The following is an 18,091-nucleotide window of genomic DNA, read 5'->3' on the forward strand; positions in this document are numbered from 1 at the left end:
CCCCTCCCCCGCGCTTCAGCTCCCGCATCCCTCCATCCAAGCCTGTGCCGCAGCCGCATCGCCACCGCAGCCCCGGCAGAGCCGAGCCAGGCCCAGGCCCCTGCCCCTGCCCGGCCCTCAGCCCGCCGCCCCTCAGCCCGCCCCCGCCCGCGGGCCCCCCTACAGCGCCCCCCCGCCGGCGCCCCCAGACTCAGGACTCCAGCACCGAGGCAGGAGGCAGGGAGCAGAGGAGAGGCAGGAGAACGAGGAGGAGGAGGAGGAGCCGTCGCAGGATGAAGGATCGGACTCAGGAGCTGCGGAGTGTGAGCTTGGGGGTGGGGAAAATGGGGGGGCGGGACCCCAGTATTTGGGGAGCGCGTGGGGGTGGAGTGGGGGAGGTGCTGGGACGTGGGGGCAAATGATGAGACTGGAGGTTGGTGGCAGGGGCACCCCAATATGTGAAGGCACCTGATGTCTCCAATGAACCTGCATTTTAGGGACAGTGGCTAGAAGGGGTTGGAGGCCATTAAGACACAAGGGGGCAGGAGAGGTCTCAGGGGCCCTGGACACCCTACATTCCCAGGAGGACCCTGGGGTGTAATCTGGGGATGGGAAAGAGTGAGTGTGGGAGAGAATTGGAGGGTGCTGTCATCTGCTGGGCAGATTTGCTGAATTAGAAGGATGTGGGCAGTTCCTGGGCCAGGCTGAGCCCAGTGAGACCCAGATCTGGGGGCCGCTGTGGGGAAGGACACACGTTGGGACTGACTGAGATGCCAGCACCTGGCAGTGAATGAAGTGTGTGTGTGTTGCTCTCCATGGGGAGGGGGCACCTCTCAGAGACAAGGAGGGAAGAGGTGGCCTCAGGAGATAGCCAGAGGGCCGGGGCCTGAGATAGGGTGACCCCAGAGGTGGGAGAGGGGGTTGCAGGGGAGACCGGGAGGAGGTTCCATGCACAGGGCCATGGAATTGGGCTGTATGACAGGGATCATGCTCCGCTGGGGAGAACTGGGGCATCCTAAACTGCCAGGGGCGGGCTGACGTGGGCCTCTGGTCTGCAGGCCTGAAGAGGCCCGGCTCCAGGAGTCGGGCCAGGCAGTTAGTTGTGTTTGGGTGACGGGGGGGAGGAGGGTGGCACTGGTGTCTGCAGTGAAGGCTGCCATTTGGAGGGGCTGGGGAGTGGGGGCTTGATAAGAATGGCTTCTGGGCCTGAGGGGATGCGGTGGGGTGGAGGGTTGTAGAAGTGACCTGGGGCCCCGAGGAGGCAGAGCTGACAGCCTGCTGTGGGGTTACGTTAATAAAGTACTAGACCCAACTGATATAGCCTGGTACACTTCACCAGGAGCCTATTGGTTATTACCCTGGGGTTGTTATCCCATTTGACAGATGAGCAGATTGAGGTTCAGCAATGGGCAGGAACTTGCCCAAGGTCACCAAGCAAGTGGCTGGGAAGATCAGACAGGAATCTGGGTTTCCCGTCTGCCAAGTTGACATGCGTCTCTGCTTTTTTAGCCTTTGAAAGAGAAGTCTCAATACTGGGGGTAAAAAGCTCTGTCTTTGGAGAGCCCCCTGGATTTGGGGGTGGGGAACCTGCTTACAGAAAGACAAGGGGACGGGGCTTAGAGGCAAGTGACTCTTGTCTCTGGGAGAGGTGGGTTGGCAGTTGGGAAGGAAGGAGGAACTGGTGGTTGGGGGAGGGAATTTTGAAGGTTTATTTTTTTTAATTAAACTTTGAATATACGCTTAGGCATCAGGAAAATGACGGTGATAAAAATAACCAACACTCATGTGCCAGACACTGTTCTAAGTGTTTTATACGTATTAACTCATTTCGATCCTCACAGCAACCCTAGGAGACTGGTACTAGTATTATCCCATTTTATAGATAAGAAAACTGAGGCCCAGAGAGGTTAAGTAAGTTGACCAAAGTCACACAGCTAATTAAAGGCAGGCAGGCAGGCTGACTCCAGTGTTGGTGCTCTTAACTCCCCTTCTCTCCCCGTTTTCATCCAAAGCAGGTTGCCATCCATAATCTCATTAGACCCTCACCTGGTAAGGTAGGGAGACTGGGAGACTACTTCATTTTATAGTGAAGGAAACTGAGGCCCAGTGGTTGAAACTTGCCCAAGGTCACACAGCTAGCAAGTGAGTAGTCCGGATTTGAACCCAGATCCACTGCTGCCAAGACTATGCCATGAGTCCAAAATCCCAAGAAATGGAAAGTGGGTCAGGGTGAGGTGGTGGTGGAATTGTGGTGTGATTAGACAGGGGGAGGGAAAAGGTGAAGACAGGGGTGCAGGGAAAGCAGGGGATGGGAGTCCTCATCTGAGTGGATCAGGGACCCCCTGCCCAGAGGGGAGGAATCCTGTCTGCTGGGGCTGCTGGGGGCAGCAGATGGGGGAGGTTGGAGGTGAGGTGGAGGGGCAGAGGGGGCTGAGTGAATGCTGATGGCTCCGGTGTTAGTCACGGCTCAAGGAAACTGGAGATTTGGGAAGGCATGTGTGGGGCGGAAAAAAAGCTTCCAGATACAGGGAGTACGGGGGTCTCCCTGCCAGAGTTGAGAATGAGGAGGCTGGGAGGCAGGAGAGACTGGGCAGGGTGTGGGAGGCCTGGGAAAGGGGTCTCTGAGAGGCTGAGAGGGATGGAAAGGCAGTGATGGGCAGGGATGTCAGCCCAGGGGGCCTGATTGTCTTTTTCCAACAGTACTTCGAGTTCCCGAGGGGTTCTCACATCTGTTCATCACATAGCTGTCAAGGGCACAGATTTGGGAGTCAGACTGTCTGGGTTCAAATCCTAGCTTGGCTACTTCCTGTGTGACCTTGGGTAAGTTGCTTAACCTCTCTGGTCCTCACTTTCTTCATGTGTGAATTGGGAGTAATAACGGGACCTGCTTCAGAGGGCTGTCCTGAGGATTGAAATTACGCTGGAAGCGCCTAGAAGGAGGCCTGGTGCTCAGCATTGCTCCATGAGTGTTTGTTATTCCACAGCTAACTCATTTATTTCTCTTGAGTCTCACATCAGCCCCCTGAGATGGGCAAGATGGGACCCCTAATTTATTGGAGTAAATTGAGGGCCACAGCGGTAACCTGACTTGCCCAAGGTCATACAGCTGTTAATGGCAGGGCCAGGGTTGAACCAGGGTTTTCTGTTTCCAGTTCACCAGGCACCTTTCGTTGGCAACTGGGAGGCACTGGGCTGGAGTGGATGCTGCGGTGGGGAGTCAGTTGGCTGGATGGGTGTCCCAGAGTCCAAGAAATGGGTCCAGGGATGGGGCTGAAGAGGAGAGCAAGGGAGCAAGTGAGGTGGAGAGGAAGGTTGCGGGGAGAGAGAAGCCACGAGGGGACGCGTTGTGGGCTGGAGCCTGAGAGGCGGCTGTGGAGTGGGAAGGCGGGGGTCGGGGTGGATGGGAGACTGGGAAGTGGGTGGGGGGGAGGCCTGAGGTGAGGGAGGCTGGAATTTGAGGGTGGATGGAAAGGAGGCTGTTCTAGGACGAGTCATGCACCCTGAGGGCAGGGACTGGGTCCCAGGTGTAGCCCTCAGGTATGGGATAGGTACAATAGGTGATTTAGAAATGCAGACCTGACTTAGCAGAAGGAAAGGGGGGCCTCGTGTTTGAGGAGAGCGTGTTTGAGGAGGGCGGGCACGGACCAGGGGAACCCTGGGTGAGGGTTGGTATCCCCCAGCTGCGTGGGGCTTCTTTCTGCCATTCAGACGCATCACGTTCCCCCTGCTTGAGGGCCTTTGCACTTGCTGGTCCCTCTGAATGCTGTTCTCTCTGCCTGGACACTGTTCCCTCTGCCTTGAATTCTGTGTCCTCCAGATTGTGGTGCAGTTAACTCCTCAGGCCTTAGCTCAGATGTCAAGCCCCTCCCGAAAGGCCCTCCCTGATGCCCATTTCTCTCTATCACACCTCCTGCTTTATCTCCCTCTTGCTAAGTAGCACCATCTGAAATTGTCTTGTTCATTTTCCATCGTCTGTCTCCCTCCCCTGGAATGTCAGCTCCTTGGAGGCAGGACCCCTTCCTGTCTCGTTCACCATTGTATTCTCCGCAGCACCCACAAGAGAACTGGACACTGATCTGAGATATTTGTCAGATGACTGAAGGACCCAGTGGGGCAGAGGGAGGGTGAGGAAGGGAGTCGCTCGGTGAAGGCAGGGAAGGTGGAGGAGAGAGGTTGGGGTGGGAGGACTGGGCTGGATGCTGGGAGCGAGCAGAGGCCTGGGTCAGGGAGACAGATGGACAGAAGCAGGGGGTGCGGTGGAGAGAGGCTGCTGCCTCTAGATCAAAGGATGCTCATGCCCCTGAGAAGCAGGTGTGAGCACGTGTGTGTTGTATGCGTGGGCATGCATATGTGTTTACACACACACACACACACACACACACACACACACACACACACATATTCTGTGACTTTCTTTTTTTTTTTTTTTGGCCGCACCACGCGGCGTGCTGGGATCTTAGTTCCCCTACCAGGGATCAAACCCGCAGCCCCTGCATTGGAGGCATGGATTCCCAACCACTGGACCGCCAGGGAAGTCCCCACTCTCTGACTTTTCTATCACCCAATTCCAGTCTCTTTCCACCTCTGTTTTAGTCACCCTCTCGTCTGTCTCTGTTGATTTCCTGGCTCACGTTGTCCCGCTCCCTCCATCCACGCATCTGTCTATTTTGTCTCCCCGCCACTGACACTCCTATGAACACCTCCGGTGTCTCTGATGGGGAAGGACTGAAGCTAGAGGCTTGGATCTGATGCCCCCTCTCCCCAAGGCGGTTCCAGAAGGTGCCCAGGGCCTCCACGGTCTCCCATTTCATCCTCCTGAGCACTTGAGGAGCTGGCAAGCCGTAAAGAGCAGCGTGCCTGGGTTCCAATCCAGCACCATCGTGTCAGCACCCCGTCAGCTGTATGATCGTAGGCAAATTACTTAATCTCTCTCTGCCTCATCCATCAGATGGGAATAAGAAGAGTATCTACTTCATGGAGTGAGTGGCTGTGAGGATTAAACGAGAAATGCAAAGCACTTGTAACAGAGCCCGACGCATGGTAATTGCTGCCTACTTGTCGGGTATATATGACTCTTACTTTCTTCATTTCGCACAGGGGGAAACTGAGGCTTGAATTGTCCATAAAGTGGATGGGAGGACATTTGTTCATCTTTTCTGAGGTAGTCTCATTTGCCCTCAGCCTGTTTTCTTTCGGGCTGGCCGGCTTCTTCCAGACGTGGAGGCCGTGCTCTTTAAGAAACACACACACCTCAGAGCAGGGAGGGCCCGCGCATTTCACAGATAAGCCGGGGCCCAGAGAGGGTCTGAGAGTCACACAGCAAGTCAAATGGAGGCTAGAACAGCTGGCTTCCTGTCTGGGCTCTTCCTTGCAGCCTGGCACGTCTTACTGGTTTTCTGTCCCAGCCACAGGAGTTCAGTGGTACTGAGGACACAGCAGAGCAGACTCTTTAGGGGTCAGGAAGGAATAGAGAGACAGAAGGGAAAGAGCCTGAGATTTAGCACCAGGACAATTCAGGTCCCACCTCCGGCCTTATTTCCTGTGAAGCCTTAGGAGGGTCAGGCAACCTCTCTGAGCCTGTTTCCTCATCTGTAACCTGGGAGAGGCAGTGGGTGACAGCCAAGCCTCGCTGAGCACTTATTCTCTCAGGCAGCATCCGGCATTTTTACTGCCTCGTCTCACGGCCTCCTTCTCCCACCATTTAGGGAGGACTTTCTTGCCATTCAGCAAATGCAGAGACTGAAACTCAGAGGGAAGAAGGCGTGTGGCCTTCCAGCTGCTGACCTGGGCAAGCTCGTTAGCCTCTCTGTGACTCAGTTTCCCTATCTATAGAAGGCAGCTATTGTAAGAATGAAATGGATAAATAAACGCAGTATGCTTTAGAACAGTGCCCAGCACGTTATCAAATGCTGTGTAAATGTTTTCCACAATTATAGTTATGTTGACCAATGGTCCTTACAGAGCTTTAATGAAGCTTAAACGAGATAACAAGAATGCAAGACCTAGGCCAAAGGTGCTATCACACGCTAGTATTTTGCTAGGTTTTCGGGGCGCAGAGCCTCGCCCAGATTGTGCCTTGTCAGGAGGGGACCTGAGAAGGGAAATCTCTGGTGGCAGAGTGGCCAGTAGGAGGCAGCCTGGTCTCAAGCCTCAGAAGGGGCTACGGGAGGGACTTCCCTGGCCGTCCAGTGGTTAAGACTCCACGCTCCCAATGCAGGGGGCACAGGTTTGTCCCTGGTCAGGGAACTAAGATCCCACATGCTGCACAGCGATGCCAAAAAGAAAAAAAAAAAAAAAGAAAGAAAGAAATGAGGGGATATGGGAGGAGGCATGTCTTAGATGTCTCTGATTTCCTGGCCCCTTTCAGCCTGGGTGCCCTTGAGCAAGTCCATTTCCTCTTCCCCCTCAGACCTCCTGTTCCCCTCATCTGTGAAATGGGGACAGCTTTTCTCCAGGGCTATGGTAGTGAGGAGCAGGAGAGATTATAGATGTAAAAGTGTCTGTCAACTGGAGAGGACTTTAGCTGTCAGCTGTCTGTATTGATTACACCAACTAAGTCATCCTTGGACACTCTACCTTCCCTCCTCTCTCAAGGGCAAGTAAACAGGCAGCCAGGGACACCCCAGGGCAGAATCAGGGATCTGGCCCTGGGAACCAAAGGAGAGAGGGAGAGAAATGAGACTTGAGGAGGTCTAAAGGCAGCCTGGGGAGGGGAAAGAGACAACAGGAAAGTTCCCAGATCCCTGGGCCAGCGAGAGGCCTCATGACCTGTGGGCAGACAAGCTGAGGGCCAAGTGCTTGAAGGCAGAGAAGGGACAGAGGCGGCGGTGGCGGTGTGGGTGGGTAAATCCCTTGTGTGTCTCTGAGCCCTGGGGGCGCGGAGGGCTGAGCAGCTGCAGGTTGGCTCTAGGGGAAGGGGAACCTCGTGAGGCAACTGGCTTTTTGAGGATAGAACACGGGAGGCCGGTGGGTCCTCAGAGATGAGCCGAGCACCCCGGAGCCTCATGGAGCCAAGGTCCATTGGTGTGGTTCCGGGTCAGGCGGAAGCTTGAGAAGCCAGAAGTCCCATCAGGGTCCCCGAGCCCCACCTGGTCCCACCCCTCCTTCTGGGGGCAGCTCAAATGGAGGCTAGAACAGCTGGCTTCCTGTCTGGGCTCTTCCTTGCAGCCTGGCATGTCTTACTGGTGGGCAGAGAAAGAAGAGCCTCCCTTTCCTGGGAGATATTTGGAGCTTAAATGGAAGTGCTGAAGGCATTCCCCAACATGGGGAGGGGAGGATCCCTGGGTACCATCTGAGCGGGGCTTGGGTGGGAAGCTGGGGTACCTTCGAGAGGGTCCAGCTGGGCGTCTCTGTGCTCACGGTTCCTCGGGGTGCTGTCGGGCCCCTCTGATTCTAAGTTCACTTGGCTGTCTAGATCACATCTGGGTCCCATCTGGCTCTGTCTAGGTTCGATCTGAGCTGTCTGCGATCTGTCTGCGCAGAGTCGGTTTGGTCTGGGCTGTCTGGTTTCTGTCAGGTCCTGTCTGCGATCTGCTCGGACCCTGTCGAGGCCCTGTGCAAGCTCTTCTCTTTAGACCCCAAATGGCAATAGCCCCCGCTAGACGCTGTGTGGATCCTATCCTGACCTCATTCAGGCTCTGGTCATGAGATTCTGTCTGAGTTTTGGCTCCGTTTTTTCTGGAAATCAGAGTGAACTGTTTTAAGTTTCCATGGAGGCTGATTAGGGCCCCAGATGTAATTAAGCTTGATGGGCTCAGCTTTTGCCCTCAGACTTCTGTCCCGAGCAGAGTCTTGAGACTGGAGTTTGGGGCATCGGGGAGCCCTTCCGAACCCCCTTTCCTCCTTCCCAGCTCTGAGTGAGTGTGCAGACCGGATCCTCAGAGAGGCTGGGAGAAGAGCCCCAGAGGGCCCTTCCGAATGTCCCTGGGGGCAGAGGGGCCGCTGCACGTCTGTGTGTCCACATGTGTCAGCAGGCAGCTTTGCTGTGGGTCTGTGTGGGTGTCAGTGGACCTATTTCTGTGTGCCTTGTGTGTCAGCCCTTCTGTCTATGTCACTGGCCTGTCTGGTGGCGGCAGTGGCAGTGTGGGTGGGTAAATCCCTTGTGTCTCTGAGCCCTGGGGGTGGAGGGCTGAGCAGCTGCAGGTTGCAACTGGGAAATCCAAGCAAGTGAGAGTAGGTGGGTGTGAAGTTGGAAGAGGCTGGATGAAATCAAGTGAATACACGAGGAGAGGGGGGGTAGGGGAAGAGAGTGGGTGCGAGGAGGGAGGCCGGGGTGCTGACTGTGTCTCTCGTCCAGCCCTCCCCTGGCCGACTGCTTGCTCAACTTGGCGCCTGCCGCTGGCAGTGAAGTGACCTTGCATAGGGGACGTGGCTGGTCGCGTTGGAGGCTGGAGGGGAAGAGAAGGGAGCAAATTGAAGCCTGGCAGGAGCGGCTGGGTGGATGGTGGAGGGGGGTCAGGCTCCTGGGATGCTATTCCAGACCCCTTCTCGCAGCCCAGAGCCAATTACTGCAAGGCTGACATTTAGCTGGTCGTTACAATATCGAAATACTTCCATACTGGTTGGTTAAAGCATCTGTCCAGAGCGCCACCCGCCTCCAGGGTGACTGCGCTCACAGGAACACGTCTACCCCTGAAACGGTGCCTTTGGCTAATTCCCTCCAAGGTGTCCTTTGGGCTGTCAGGCACCCGGCCTCCGGGACTCTGTGCCACAAGACACCCAGTATTCGTTGTGACTGCTCGGTGCCCTGGCCCCCTGCGTGTGACCCTTCCCAGCACCCCCGCTCTGAGCCCAGAGCTGGGAGCATCGGGATTGCACACAGACTGCCTTTCTTTGCCTCCCAGGCGAAAGACAGCGATGATGAGGAGGAGGTGGTCCATGTGGACCGGGACCACTTCATGGATGAGTTCTTTGAACAGGTAACAGAACCTGGCCCCCAGCCAACAACTTCCTTCTCCCCGGCCCCCGGCCCCCACCCTGCTCTCTACTCCTCCATCCCCTTGGCCTTTTACCAACCCCTCTGGGTCTGGCCCGTTTCTCTGAACCCTGACTGAGCCCCCTGAATCCCTTTGTCTGGCCCGACAACTTGGCTGGGTATAGCCGATTTGCTGCCCCAGGTGGAAGAGATCCGGGGCTGCATTGAGAAGCTGTCAGAGGATGTGGAACAAGTGAAAAAACAGCATAGTGCCATCCTGGCCGCCCCCAACCCGGATGAGAGTAAGTGCTACTGCCGGGTGGCCGGGGGCTGGTGGCAGGAGTCTGGGGTCCCACCCAGACATCTCACCTGCCCCTCCCCTCCCCTCAGAGACCAAACAGGAGCTGGAGGACCTCACTGCAGACATCAAGAAGACGGCCAACAAGGTTCGATCCAAGTTGAAAGGTGAGGAATGCCATCCCCTGCCTAAGGAGGAAAAAAACTCTGCCCTCCATTGGACTAAACAGGCCTCTCTATGAGGAATGTCTACAGACTTCCAGGAGCCAGATTCCTAAACACTGAGAAAGCATAAAACCTGAGATTTCCCAACTTGCTCCAGATGCCTTGGAGAAAGATACAGACATGACAGGGAAATGAGAGAGAGGAGGCTTTCTGTCCAAATTGCATCTGAGCTCTGCTGGTTCCATCAGCAGGAAGGTCCATCAGGAAAATACAGTCTTCCAGGTGGGTTTAGTTTCACAAAGGCCTCGTTTCTCCAGAACAGTTGCCGGACATAGCGCTAAGCACCCAGTAGGTGGGCTCAGCAAATGCTTCTGAATTGGTATCCTTAGCGCAGGACAGATTGGACCGTGTGGCTGACATCAGGGGCTGGCAAACTTTCAGGAGGGACTTGCCAAATGCTCACGTATTCACTCTAATTTAAGGACTTGGGTGCTGGTAATAACCACCTTCCCCCAAATCACTGTGGGTTGGGAACCTCCTTGTCTGCTGGTGCCAGGGGGATAGCAGTGTTACCATGATGCTAATTTGTATGCTCGTGGTAATTCAGCATCGGAAAACATTTGCCGAGCACCTTGAGGCACATTGCTGGGCTTTGGGGGAAAGGAGTCATGTCAGATGCCTGGCCCTGAGCACAAATGACCTTGGTCCAGAGAGATGAGGACAGGGACTCCGTGCCCTCCTGGACTCAACAGGAGGTCATATGTGAGCCTCCAGTGCTGATCTGTAAGCCCTTTGCACTCAGGAGAGCGTGCTAGAAAGCAAAATGATCCAAATTGGGAGCACACTGATTGCAAGTCCAGACAGAGGGAGCCCACTTCCATCACCAGCTCATTCTGGACAAGTACCCTGCCCTCAGTTCCTCATCAGTACAGTAAGAACTACTAAAGCAATTTCAAAGCTAGATGTTGTTGTTGTTTGTTTTTGGTTTTTGGTAGCAAAATCTTTTTTTCCTAAGTGAAGTCTTACCCCAAATTCCAATACGTACAACACATAAAAGTCAGGCTGTTCTGGCTGACCTGGGGTTGGGAGACCCAGAGCCCTACCTGCCTAGCCTCCTCATCACTCCCAGCAACAGACCCCTCTGAGGTTCCTTCTCAGAAGCAGGGTTCCGTGGGACACAAGTTTAAAAATCCCTGCGCTCAGCAATTTCTTTGAGCCCATTGAGCTCTGACATTAACACTCTTTATAAGACCATGAGGAGGGCTGTATGGTTTAGGAGTTCAGGAATAGACCAAGAAAGAAGCTAGGAAAAGTGGCAGTGGCTCAGAGGAGCTGACCCTCGAGAGCTCCAGAAAAAGGGAGATCATCTTCTCCAGCTTTCTCCAGCTCTGTGGTGGCATGAGCTCCGGCATTGTGTGTGACCTTGAATGAGTTGTTTTCTCTATTTCAACCTCAGTTTCTAGTCTGAAACCTGGACTGCTATCACTGAACTCCCGGGATTACTGTCAATAAGAAGTCAATAAGACCCTGTAAAGGATCCCTTCCTCCTGGGCTTGGCCCCAGCCCCAAGTCTGACAACAGGGTCCCAGTCTGGGCCAGAGATTCCAACATTCCTGGGTGTGTGTTTCTGGACTTTTCCCGTAACAGCTGGTCCAGAGCTGTCACTCAGTCACTGGCCCGCCATCGCTGGCGGGGGAGCGTTGGGGTGCCATCCAGCACCGTACCTCCACCGCTGCCAAGAACGGAGAAGCAGTGTTCTCGGGAGTGGCCTGGAGGCTCTTCCAGGTCTGGAGGGGCTGGTGATTCATCCCTGCTGCATTTTCCGAGCACAGTAGATCTTACCCTCAAGCTCTTTTTTAGAAAATCTGAATAAGTGTGGGGAGTGCATGATCTAGAAGCAGTAATCCCAGTTAATCTGTGTGCTTTTCCAGAACATCCTTTAGAAGTGGGGATTCCTGGGACAGGGATCACTTTGTAAGGCAGGGGGGAGCTATTTTCTCTGTTGGAACATCCATCCACTTACCCTAGAATTTTCCAAGGAGAGGGCGGCCACTAGAACCTGACCCACTTGAAAGTGCTTGCCCTCCACCAGAAAAATCCCAGGGTGGGTTCCTGACCCTTTTCTGAGGCTGCAAAAAGCAGAGAGTTCTCCCGCCCCCCCATACAGGGGATGTGGACTGGGGGGCTGGGCAGGAGTTACAGCTGTGAGACTTTCCACGACGCAATCCTTCCAGCAAAACAAATAGCCCCCTTCTGTCTGGTGACCGACTGACCTTCAATATCCCCTCCTACCTGGTTTCCAGGCCCCCTCAAACATTGGTCCCTTTATCTGCTGGCCTCCTGCCTCCCCACCCTAGAGTCTTTACTGTCTGCCCTCGCCTGGGTGTGACATCCGTTCACGGGCCTGGGGGGCCTGCCTCAGGGTGTCCACCCTTCATATGTCCCCGACCCCCGCCCCGCATGCGCCGGGTCTCCCGCCCTCCAGTCACTGCGTCCTCTCTCCCGCAGCGATCGAGCAAAGCATTGAACAGGAGGAGGGGCTGAATCGTTCCTCTGCGGACCTGCGCATCCGCAAGACCCAGGTAGGAGGCAGCGGCCAGGCACGGTCAGGGTCAGGGCCGGGACCAAACCGCACTGGACCGGCCAGGGGAGGGGCCCAGGCTGGAGCCCTGCCTGTTGGGCGTGGGCGGGCCGGAGCAGGCACTAGCGTGGGGCGTGGCCAAGGGGGAGCCTGGGCAGGGGCGGGGCTTGGGGCGGGACTACAGCGGAGGTCGGAACACGGCTACATCTCGGTGCCCTGGCCCGGCCTTGGCTGGCTTGGGCGTAGGATGGGGGTGCTGGGGTACGGGACTGCACACTTGCGAGGGCTTGGGATCGTGGCACGAGCTGAAGAAGGGGCCGTAGGCTAACTCAGCCCCTCCCGCCCACTCCATCCCTCCACGGTCTCTGCTTCCTGCCTCCTGATGTGTCTGTACCCCCCACCGCAGCACTCCACACTCTCCCGAAAGTTCGTGGAGGTAATGACTGAATATAACGCGACCCAGTCCAAGTACCGGGACCGCTGCAAGGACCGGATCCAGAGGCAGCTGGAGATCAGTGCGTGTGACATCTCCCAACCCCCCCCCCCCCGCAAACTCCCCAGACCTGTCCCATACTCCTTCCAGGCCCTTCGCCTCCGTGGAGGGGACTCGTGGCCAGAGGCCAGATGGGAGGGTGGGCTCCCGGGTCCCTGCCACATCCCACCACCTTAGGTGTCCAGGCTGGCCCAGTCGCTGAGCAGGGAGTCCTTTCTCCCCACAGCTGGAAGGACCACGACCAACGAAGAACTGGAAGACATGCTGGAGAGTGGGAAGTTGGCCATCTTCACTGACGATGTGAGCCCCGCGTGGGGGTGGGGTCTGTTTTTGGAAAGCATTCGCCTTTCCTTCCCAAGCGTAGGCTGAACTCAAGGTCCTAAGTCCGCCCTGAAATAACAAGCATCGGGAAGTCTGAACCTGGAACTGGGGAATTCCATGGGGGCAGAGCAGGAAGCACTCTCATAAAAATGGAAAACAGTAAGGTGCCGGGCACCGTTCTAAGCACTGAATGTATTTACATTTACCTACTAAACTCATTTAATCCTCACCACAAGCGTCTGAGGGAGTCGTGTTTCACAGAGGAGGTAATCTGATCCAGAAAGGTTAAATGACTTGCCGAGGTCACACAGCTACAGGCAGAGCAAGGGTCTGAATCCGCAGTCCGGACTCTTCAGCGCTAGGACGCACTTCTCCCTAGTGATGCGGGTCATTTCACCAAGTGACTAATTTGCCTACATTTTGAAGGTTTTCTAAAAAATCAGTTTTAGTTTTGCTGAAGTTTTGCACACTGCCCTGCGCTTGTCATCTTATATGTGAAGGAGATGGGCTTTCCCCAACTGTAGTTCTTCTTTCTCTTTCTTGACTTTTGCCCTGGCTGACAGGTTCTGTCTCCCTTTCTGTTTCTGGTGACAGAATGACTCTGGTTTAGGTTTCTAGACCAGCATTAAAGTACGTTCAGTGACTGTCTAGCAGTTTTCAGCAAATTGTTATTTAGAGAATTGATCTTTGTTAAATTAGCTTTGAGCAAATTGATAATGGGCCAGTTAGCCCGGAGCCCTCCCAAACAGCTCTGCCCAGGCTGTCAGTCTGTCTGAGAGTGGAGGGAAACCTGGTGAGTGGTTCTAAGGGGATAGAGCTGATCCCTGCCAGTTAACCCACCATGATTACGATGCAGGGTGGTCGGTACCTTGCCTGAGGGCTGAACAAGATGCAGACAGGCCCTAAGGTAGTAGGTAACTTCTAGGGTCGGGAAAGGCTTCCTGGGGGAGGTGGCATTGAGTTGTGTGCCTTAAGAGACAGGGAGCATTTGGACATGGGGAGATGGGCAAAGGACATTCCAGACAAAGGGGACAGACTGAACAAAAACAGGGAGAGTGGACCACTTGCCAAAGAGCCATCGGATGATTTGGGCTCTTAGGATTTGGGGAGATGAGGACAGAAAGGGAGATGGGGCCTTGACTGCTAAGGTAAAGGTATGTAGCCTGTGGTTGGTGGGGAGCCTTGGAGGGCTTTAGAGCAGAAGAGTGGCTGGATGTGGTCTAAACAGTGAGTGGTTTGGAAAGTGAGTGGTCTGGCTTCTGTGGGGAGGAGGTATATCTGACTGTGGGTTAGAGTCTCTCTCCCACTGACTCTTGAGGGCTGCAGAGCACTTCCTTATGATTTCTCCCCCGGCCCATATCATGGGGGCTCCAGGGCACACTGCCTTCTCATCTGGGCCTCCTTTTCTGCTTGCCACTCTCTGCTGTGTCCCCTTCCATAATCCTGTCTGCCTTTGACCAGATGGTGGCCCCCAATCCTCACAGGGGTCCAGGACCCCTGTCTCCCTTCCCAGGGCCTCCCTGGTGTGTGTGATAGAGACAGTCCTGGGCTGAGATGGCGGGCCCAGGGCAAGTTTTCCTTCTTGCAATTTAACAAATGTCTCTTTAGTGCTTCCTGTGTGCCAGGTACGATTCTAATGGATACACACGTAGTCATTCACTTAATCTTCACACAACCTGGTGAGGTGTGAAGTATCTGCATTTTCTAGGTGGGGAAACTGAGGCCTGAAGAGGTTAAACAATTTGTCTGTGGTTACAGCTAGTAAACGCCAGCCAGATTCGAACCCAGACGCTCTGGCTGCAGAATCCAATCTCTTCTGGGAGTGAAGGGTGGTCTGCAGCTCTCCTCCCTCTTCCCCCCTGCCCCTCCCCTTTCACCCTAGATCAAAATGGACTCACAGATGACAAAGCAGGCGCTGAATGAAATCGAGACGAGGCACAATGAGATCATCAAACTGGAAACCAGCATCCGTGAGCTGCACGACATGTTTGTGGACATGGCCATGCTCGTGGAGAGCCAGGTACTGCCTCTGCCACAGCCCTCGGGGAACCTCACCCGGGTCTCCGGGATCCCCTCTTCCAGCCCAGCTCCCACCCCGTCCTATGCATGTATCCTCTGCAGGGCGAAATGATTGACCGCATTGAGTACAATGTGGAACATTCCGTGGACTACGTGGAGCGAGCCGTGTCTGACACCAAGAAAGCTGTGAAATATCAGAGCAAGGCCCGGAGGGTGAGCTGGGGCAGGCGGGCCTGTGGAGCGGGTGGGCTGGAGCCGAGCGGGCGGGGCTGGGCTCAGGCCAGGGCTGCAGTGAGTGAGGAGATCCTGCGAGAGGCCTTATCTCTGGTTCTGACCTCTTCCTTTTTCTGTTTTCTCTCCCCTCTTCTTTTTCCTCACACCCTCCTCCTCATCTGTCTGTCGGTTTGTCTGTCTCTTTACCTCTCTGTCTCTCTGTCTCCTCCCTCCCTATCGCCCTTCCTGCCTGCAGAAGAAAATCATGATCATCATTTGCTGTGTGGTGCTGGGGGTGGTCTTGGCGTCATCCATTGGGGGGACGCTGGGCTTGTAGGCCCCCCACCCCTGTCCCTCCCAGACCCTTCCCCACCACATCGGGAGCAATACCCCCACCACCCCTTCACTCCATCCCCTGCTCCAGGCTCACCCTCAAGACAGACCCGGGCAGCACCCGCAACCTTTACCGCCCGTCAGACCCTGGAGTCCCTGGACCTCCCCCTGCCATGGACCACCCCCCGCCCCCGCACGTAGATAGCAGCAGGCGTGATTACACGTGCACACCAACATGCATGCCGCCGGCACATGCTCGAGACGTGTGGACACCCAGCGTGTGTGTGTGTACGTGTGTAGATGTGTGTAGAAGCACCAAATCGCCCTTTCTGCTCCCCACCTCAAGTCTGTGTGTTGTCTGAGCTTTCCCCCTCCCCACGGGTTGTTGTGTAGACTGTGGCCGGGTGTGGTGTGTGTGTGTGTGTGTGTGTATGTGTGTGGCGCCACAGATCCGTGGACACACAGTTTGCATACGTGGAATTTTGTGTTTGAGTGTTTAAATCCAATGTAACAGCACCTCCTCCACTGACACCCCCCCTCCCCCATGTCTGCTACAGATGGGGCAGGTTGTGAGTGTACAGAGGCTCACACTAACATTCCCAGAGGACCCAGGCACAACACACACACACACAGGCCATGGCAGACACCCCAGCGTGATGTTGAGCAAACCCTCCTGGCTTAGTCACCCCGGGACTGACATGTCCTGGGGAACACGTGTGTGTGTGTGTGTGTGTGTGTGTGTGTGTGTGTGTGTGTGTGTGGAGTTCAGTCAAGGCGAGTGGAAGCATACACGTGTCAGTAACCTAGCTTGGCCTGTATATCCATGTGCATTTCCCCCAATAGGTGATGTGAGGGACGTGTTTGTGTGTGTGTGTGTGTGTGTGTGTGTGTGTGTGTGTGTGCGCGTGAAGTGTTGGTAGTTCTTCTCCTGAGACAGAGCCCTCCACATTTTGCACTGGACACCTGTTTTGGGTGGGCACAGAAGTCTATATTTCTACGCTATCTAGAGTACGCCTGCGCGAGTGTGTGTGTGTGTGTGTGTGTGTGTGTGTGTAGAGGATTTCTACGTAGTGTGTTTCTACCCCCCTGTGTATTATACACACACGTTTACCTTCAAGGACCTGTGCCCCATCCAGGTTTGTTTATCCAGATTATTTGCCCCCTCCCTTTCTCCCCAGAGCTGCTGGCCGCTATCTGACGTGGCCACACACTGCTACATCAGTATTGTGCAACTGCAGCTTCCTGCCCTGCGTGGTCGGATCCCCGGTGCATACATGCCCACGTGCTTATCTTTCTCAGTCAAATAGGCCTGCACATGTGGAAGCCGGGACACCTCAGAGCGCTCCCAGCCGCCACGGCAGATGAGGCCACACCCAGGCACACACATGCACACAGGAGCCGGCGTATGCTGACGCTGGCACGGTGCCTGTTGAGGCGGGCACTCGTTTGCACATGAATGCCTCCCGGAAGGGCTATTGATGGGAAACATTACTGATCACGGGAATGTCAAGGGCTGCCCCAGGCTTTCAGAAATGAGAACATTCTTGAGCACTGACATGAGACCCGAGAGAGGCCAGCGATGGTCCCCACCGCCCCATCTGATGCTCTGGCCTTTGCCTCAGGAACCTTGGATTTAGGGAACTGTTTATTTCCGACGTACTGGAGTGGGCTAAGTCCTGGGGCCCGTGCCCTGGACACATCTGCTGAAATGTCACCAATAGCTGTTCCCCTGCAGGCTGAGACTGAGGGTGGGACACGGGCCTGAGTTTCTGATGGTGAGGAAGAGGCCAGCTCCTCCCTTGCTGCGTAGACAACATATGCCTGAGTGGGTTTGTGCGTTGGGTGGCAGGTGGGAGGTATGTGGGCAAAGGACAGTGTTAGAAGCCTCCCACTCCACTGGCCCAGGAACGTGGACCCACATATACAGGACTGAACACACAAATACAGGAATGCGCCCTGCCTTGGGGTCCGACATCCGTGTGCACAGGGTGGAGGACTTTGGTGTGTGTGCAGATCGTTTCCTGGAGTCCCTCTTCATGTGAAGCGTGTATGTGTGAGAGAGAGACAGTGCAGATGTGACCTTCTGGAACATAGTACCCCGCTCCCACCCCAGCTCAGATAGCCAACCTCTTCCCTACCTGGCTGGGCCCTGCCTGTGTGTGGCCTGTATATATATATATATATATATATATATATATGTAACCCCCAAGGTGGGCTGTCCATTCCCACAGTGCCCTTTGTCAGGACAGGAAGTTTGCCCCCGTATCTGACTGCAGCCCTCCTGCTCCCACTCAGGCTTCTTTGGGGACGTCAGAGCAGGCCCCAGCACCCCCCACCCCAGCCGTTTTCCTTCCTGCCGTCCAGCCAGGATACCCTTTCATACCAGGCGTTTCTGGAATTCCCACAGCCTTGGGGCCACAAGGAGAAGGGTGGAGCCATGGCTGGAGTGATGCAACTGCCTCCTTGACTGGTATTAGGTCCTAGCTGCCCATCTCTGGGCCTCAGATGGACCAGAGCATCGCTGAGGGTCTGTTCTGCCCCAGCTTCTCTAAGTCCCACACATCACATGATGTGTTTGCTTGTTGGCTGCCGTGTCTGTATGTGTCCCGGAATGTTGTCTGGGGGCTGGTGTCTTTTGCATGTTCTCAGACAAGTGCGTGCCGCCCGCCCGCCAAGCACCTACAACCGTCAAGCCCCTGTGTGCCCTGTGGGTGGCCCCCGGACCTGGCCAGGGCTCGCTGCTTCCCCTCCCCCTTTCTCCCTCCCCCTGCCTCTC

The 18,091-nt window shown here is 55.4% G+C and overlaps 1 protein-coding gene across 1 annotated transcript; it reads left to right on the forward strand.

Annotated features, from left to right (window-relative positions):
* Nucleotides 1–272: 272 nt before the first annotated feature.
* On the forward strand, nucleotides 273–18,081 carry STX1B (syntaxin 1B). Its single transcript, XM_007107414.2, has 10 exons — nucleotides 273–302; nucleotides 8,823–8,897; nucleotides 9,096–9,195; nucleotides 9,284–9,358; nucleotides 11,864–11,937; nucleotides 12,343–12,451; nucleotides 12,656–12,729; nucleotides 14,633–14,770; nucleotides 14,872–14,982; nucleotides 15,239–18,081. The coding sequence occupies exons 1-10, from the start codon at nucleotides 273–275 to the stop codon at nucleotides 15,317–15,319; spliced, it is 867 nt and encodes a 288-aa protein (XP_007107476.1). The 3' UTR covers nucleotides 15,320–18,081.
* Nucleotides 18,082–18,091: the final 10 nt, after the last annotated feature.

The sequence above is a fragment of the Physeter macrocephalus genome, unplaced genomic scaffold (assembly GCF_002837175.3).
Source record: "Physeter macrocephalus isolate SW-GA unplaced genomic scaffold, ASM283717v5 random_23, whole genome shotgun sequence".
NCBI classification, from domain to species: domain Eukaryota; kingdom Metazoa; phylum Chordata; class Mammalia; order Artiodactyla; family Physeteridae; genus Physeter; species Physeter macrocephalus.

Bases quoted from the DNA above. Each gene is read 5' to 3' on its own strand.
- STX1B (XM_007107414.2), top strand. From the start codon at position 273: ATGAAGGATCGGACTCAGGAGCTGCGGAGT. The intron at 12,452-12,655 runs GTGCGTGTGACA...TTCTCCCCACAG, and splicing joins CCAGAGGCAGCTGGAGATCA to CTGGAAGGACCACGACCAAC. The intron at 14,983-15,238 runs GTGAGCTGGGGC...TCCTGCCTGCAG, and splicing joins ATCAGAGCAAGGCCCGGAGG to AAGAAAATCATGATCATCAT.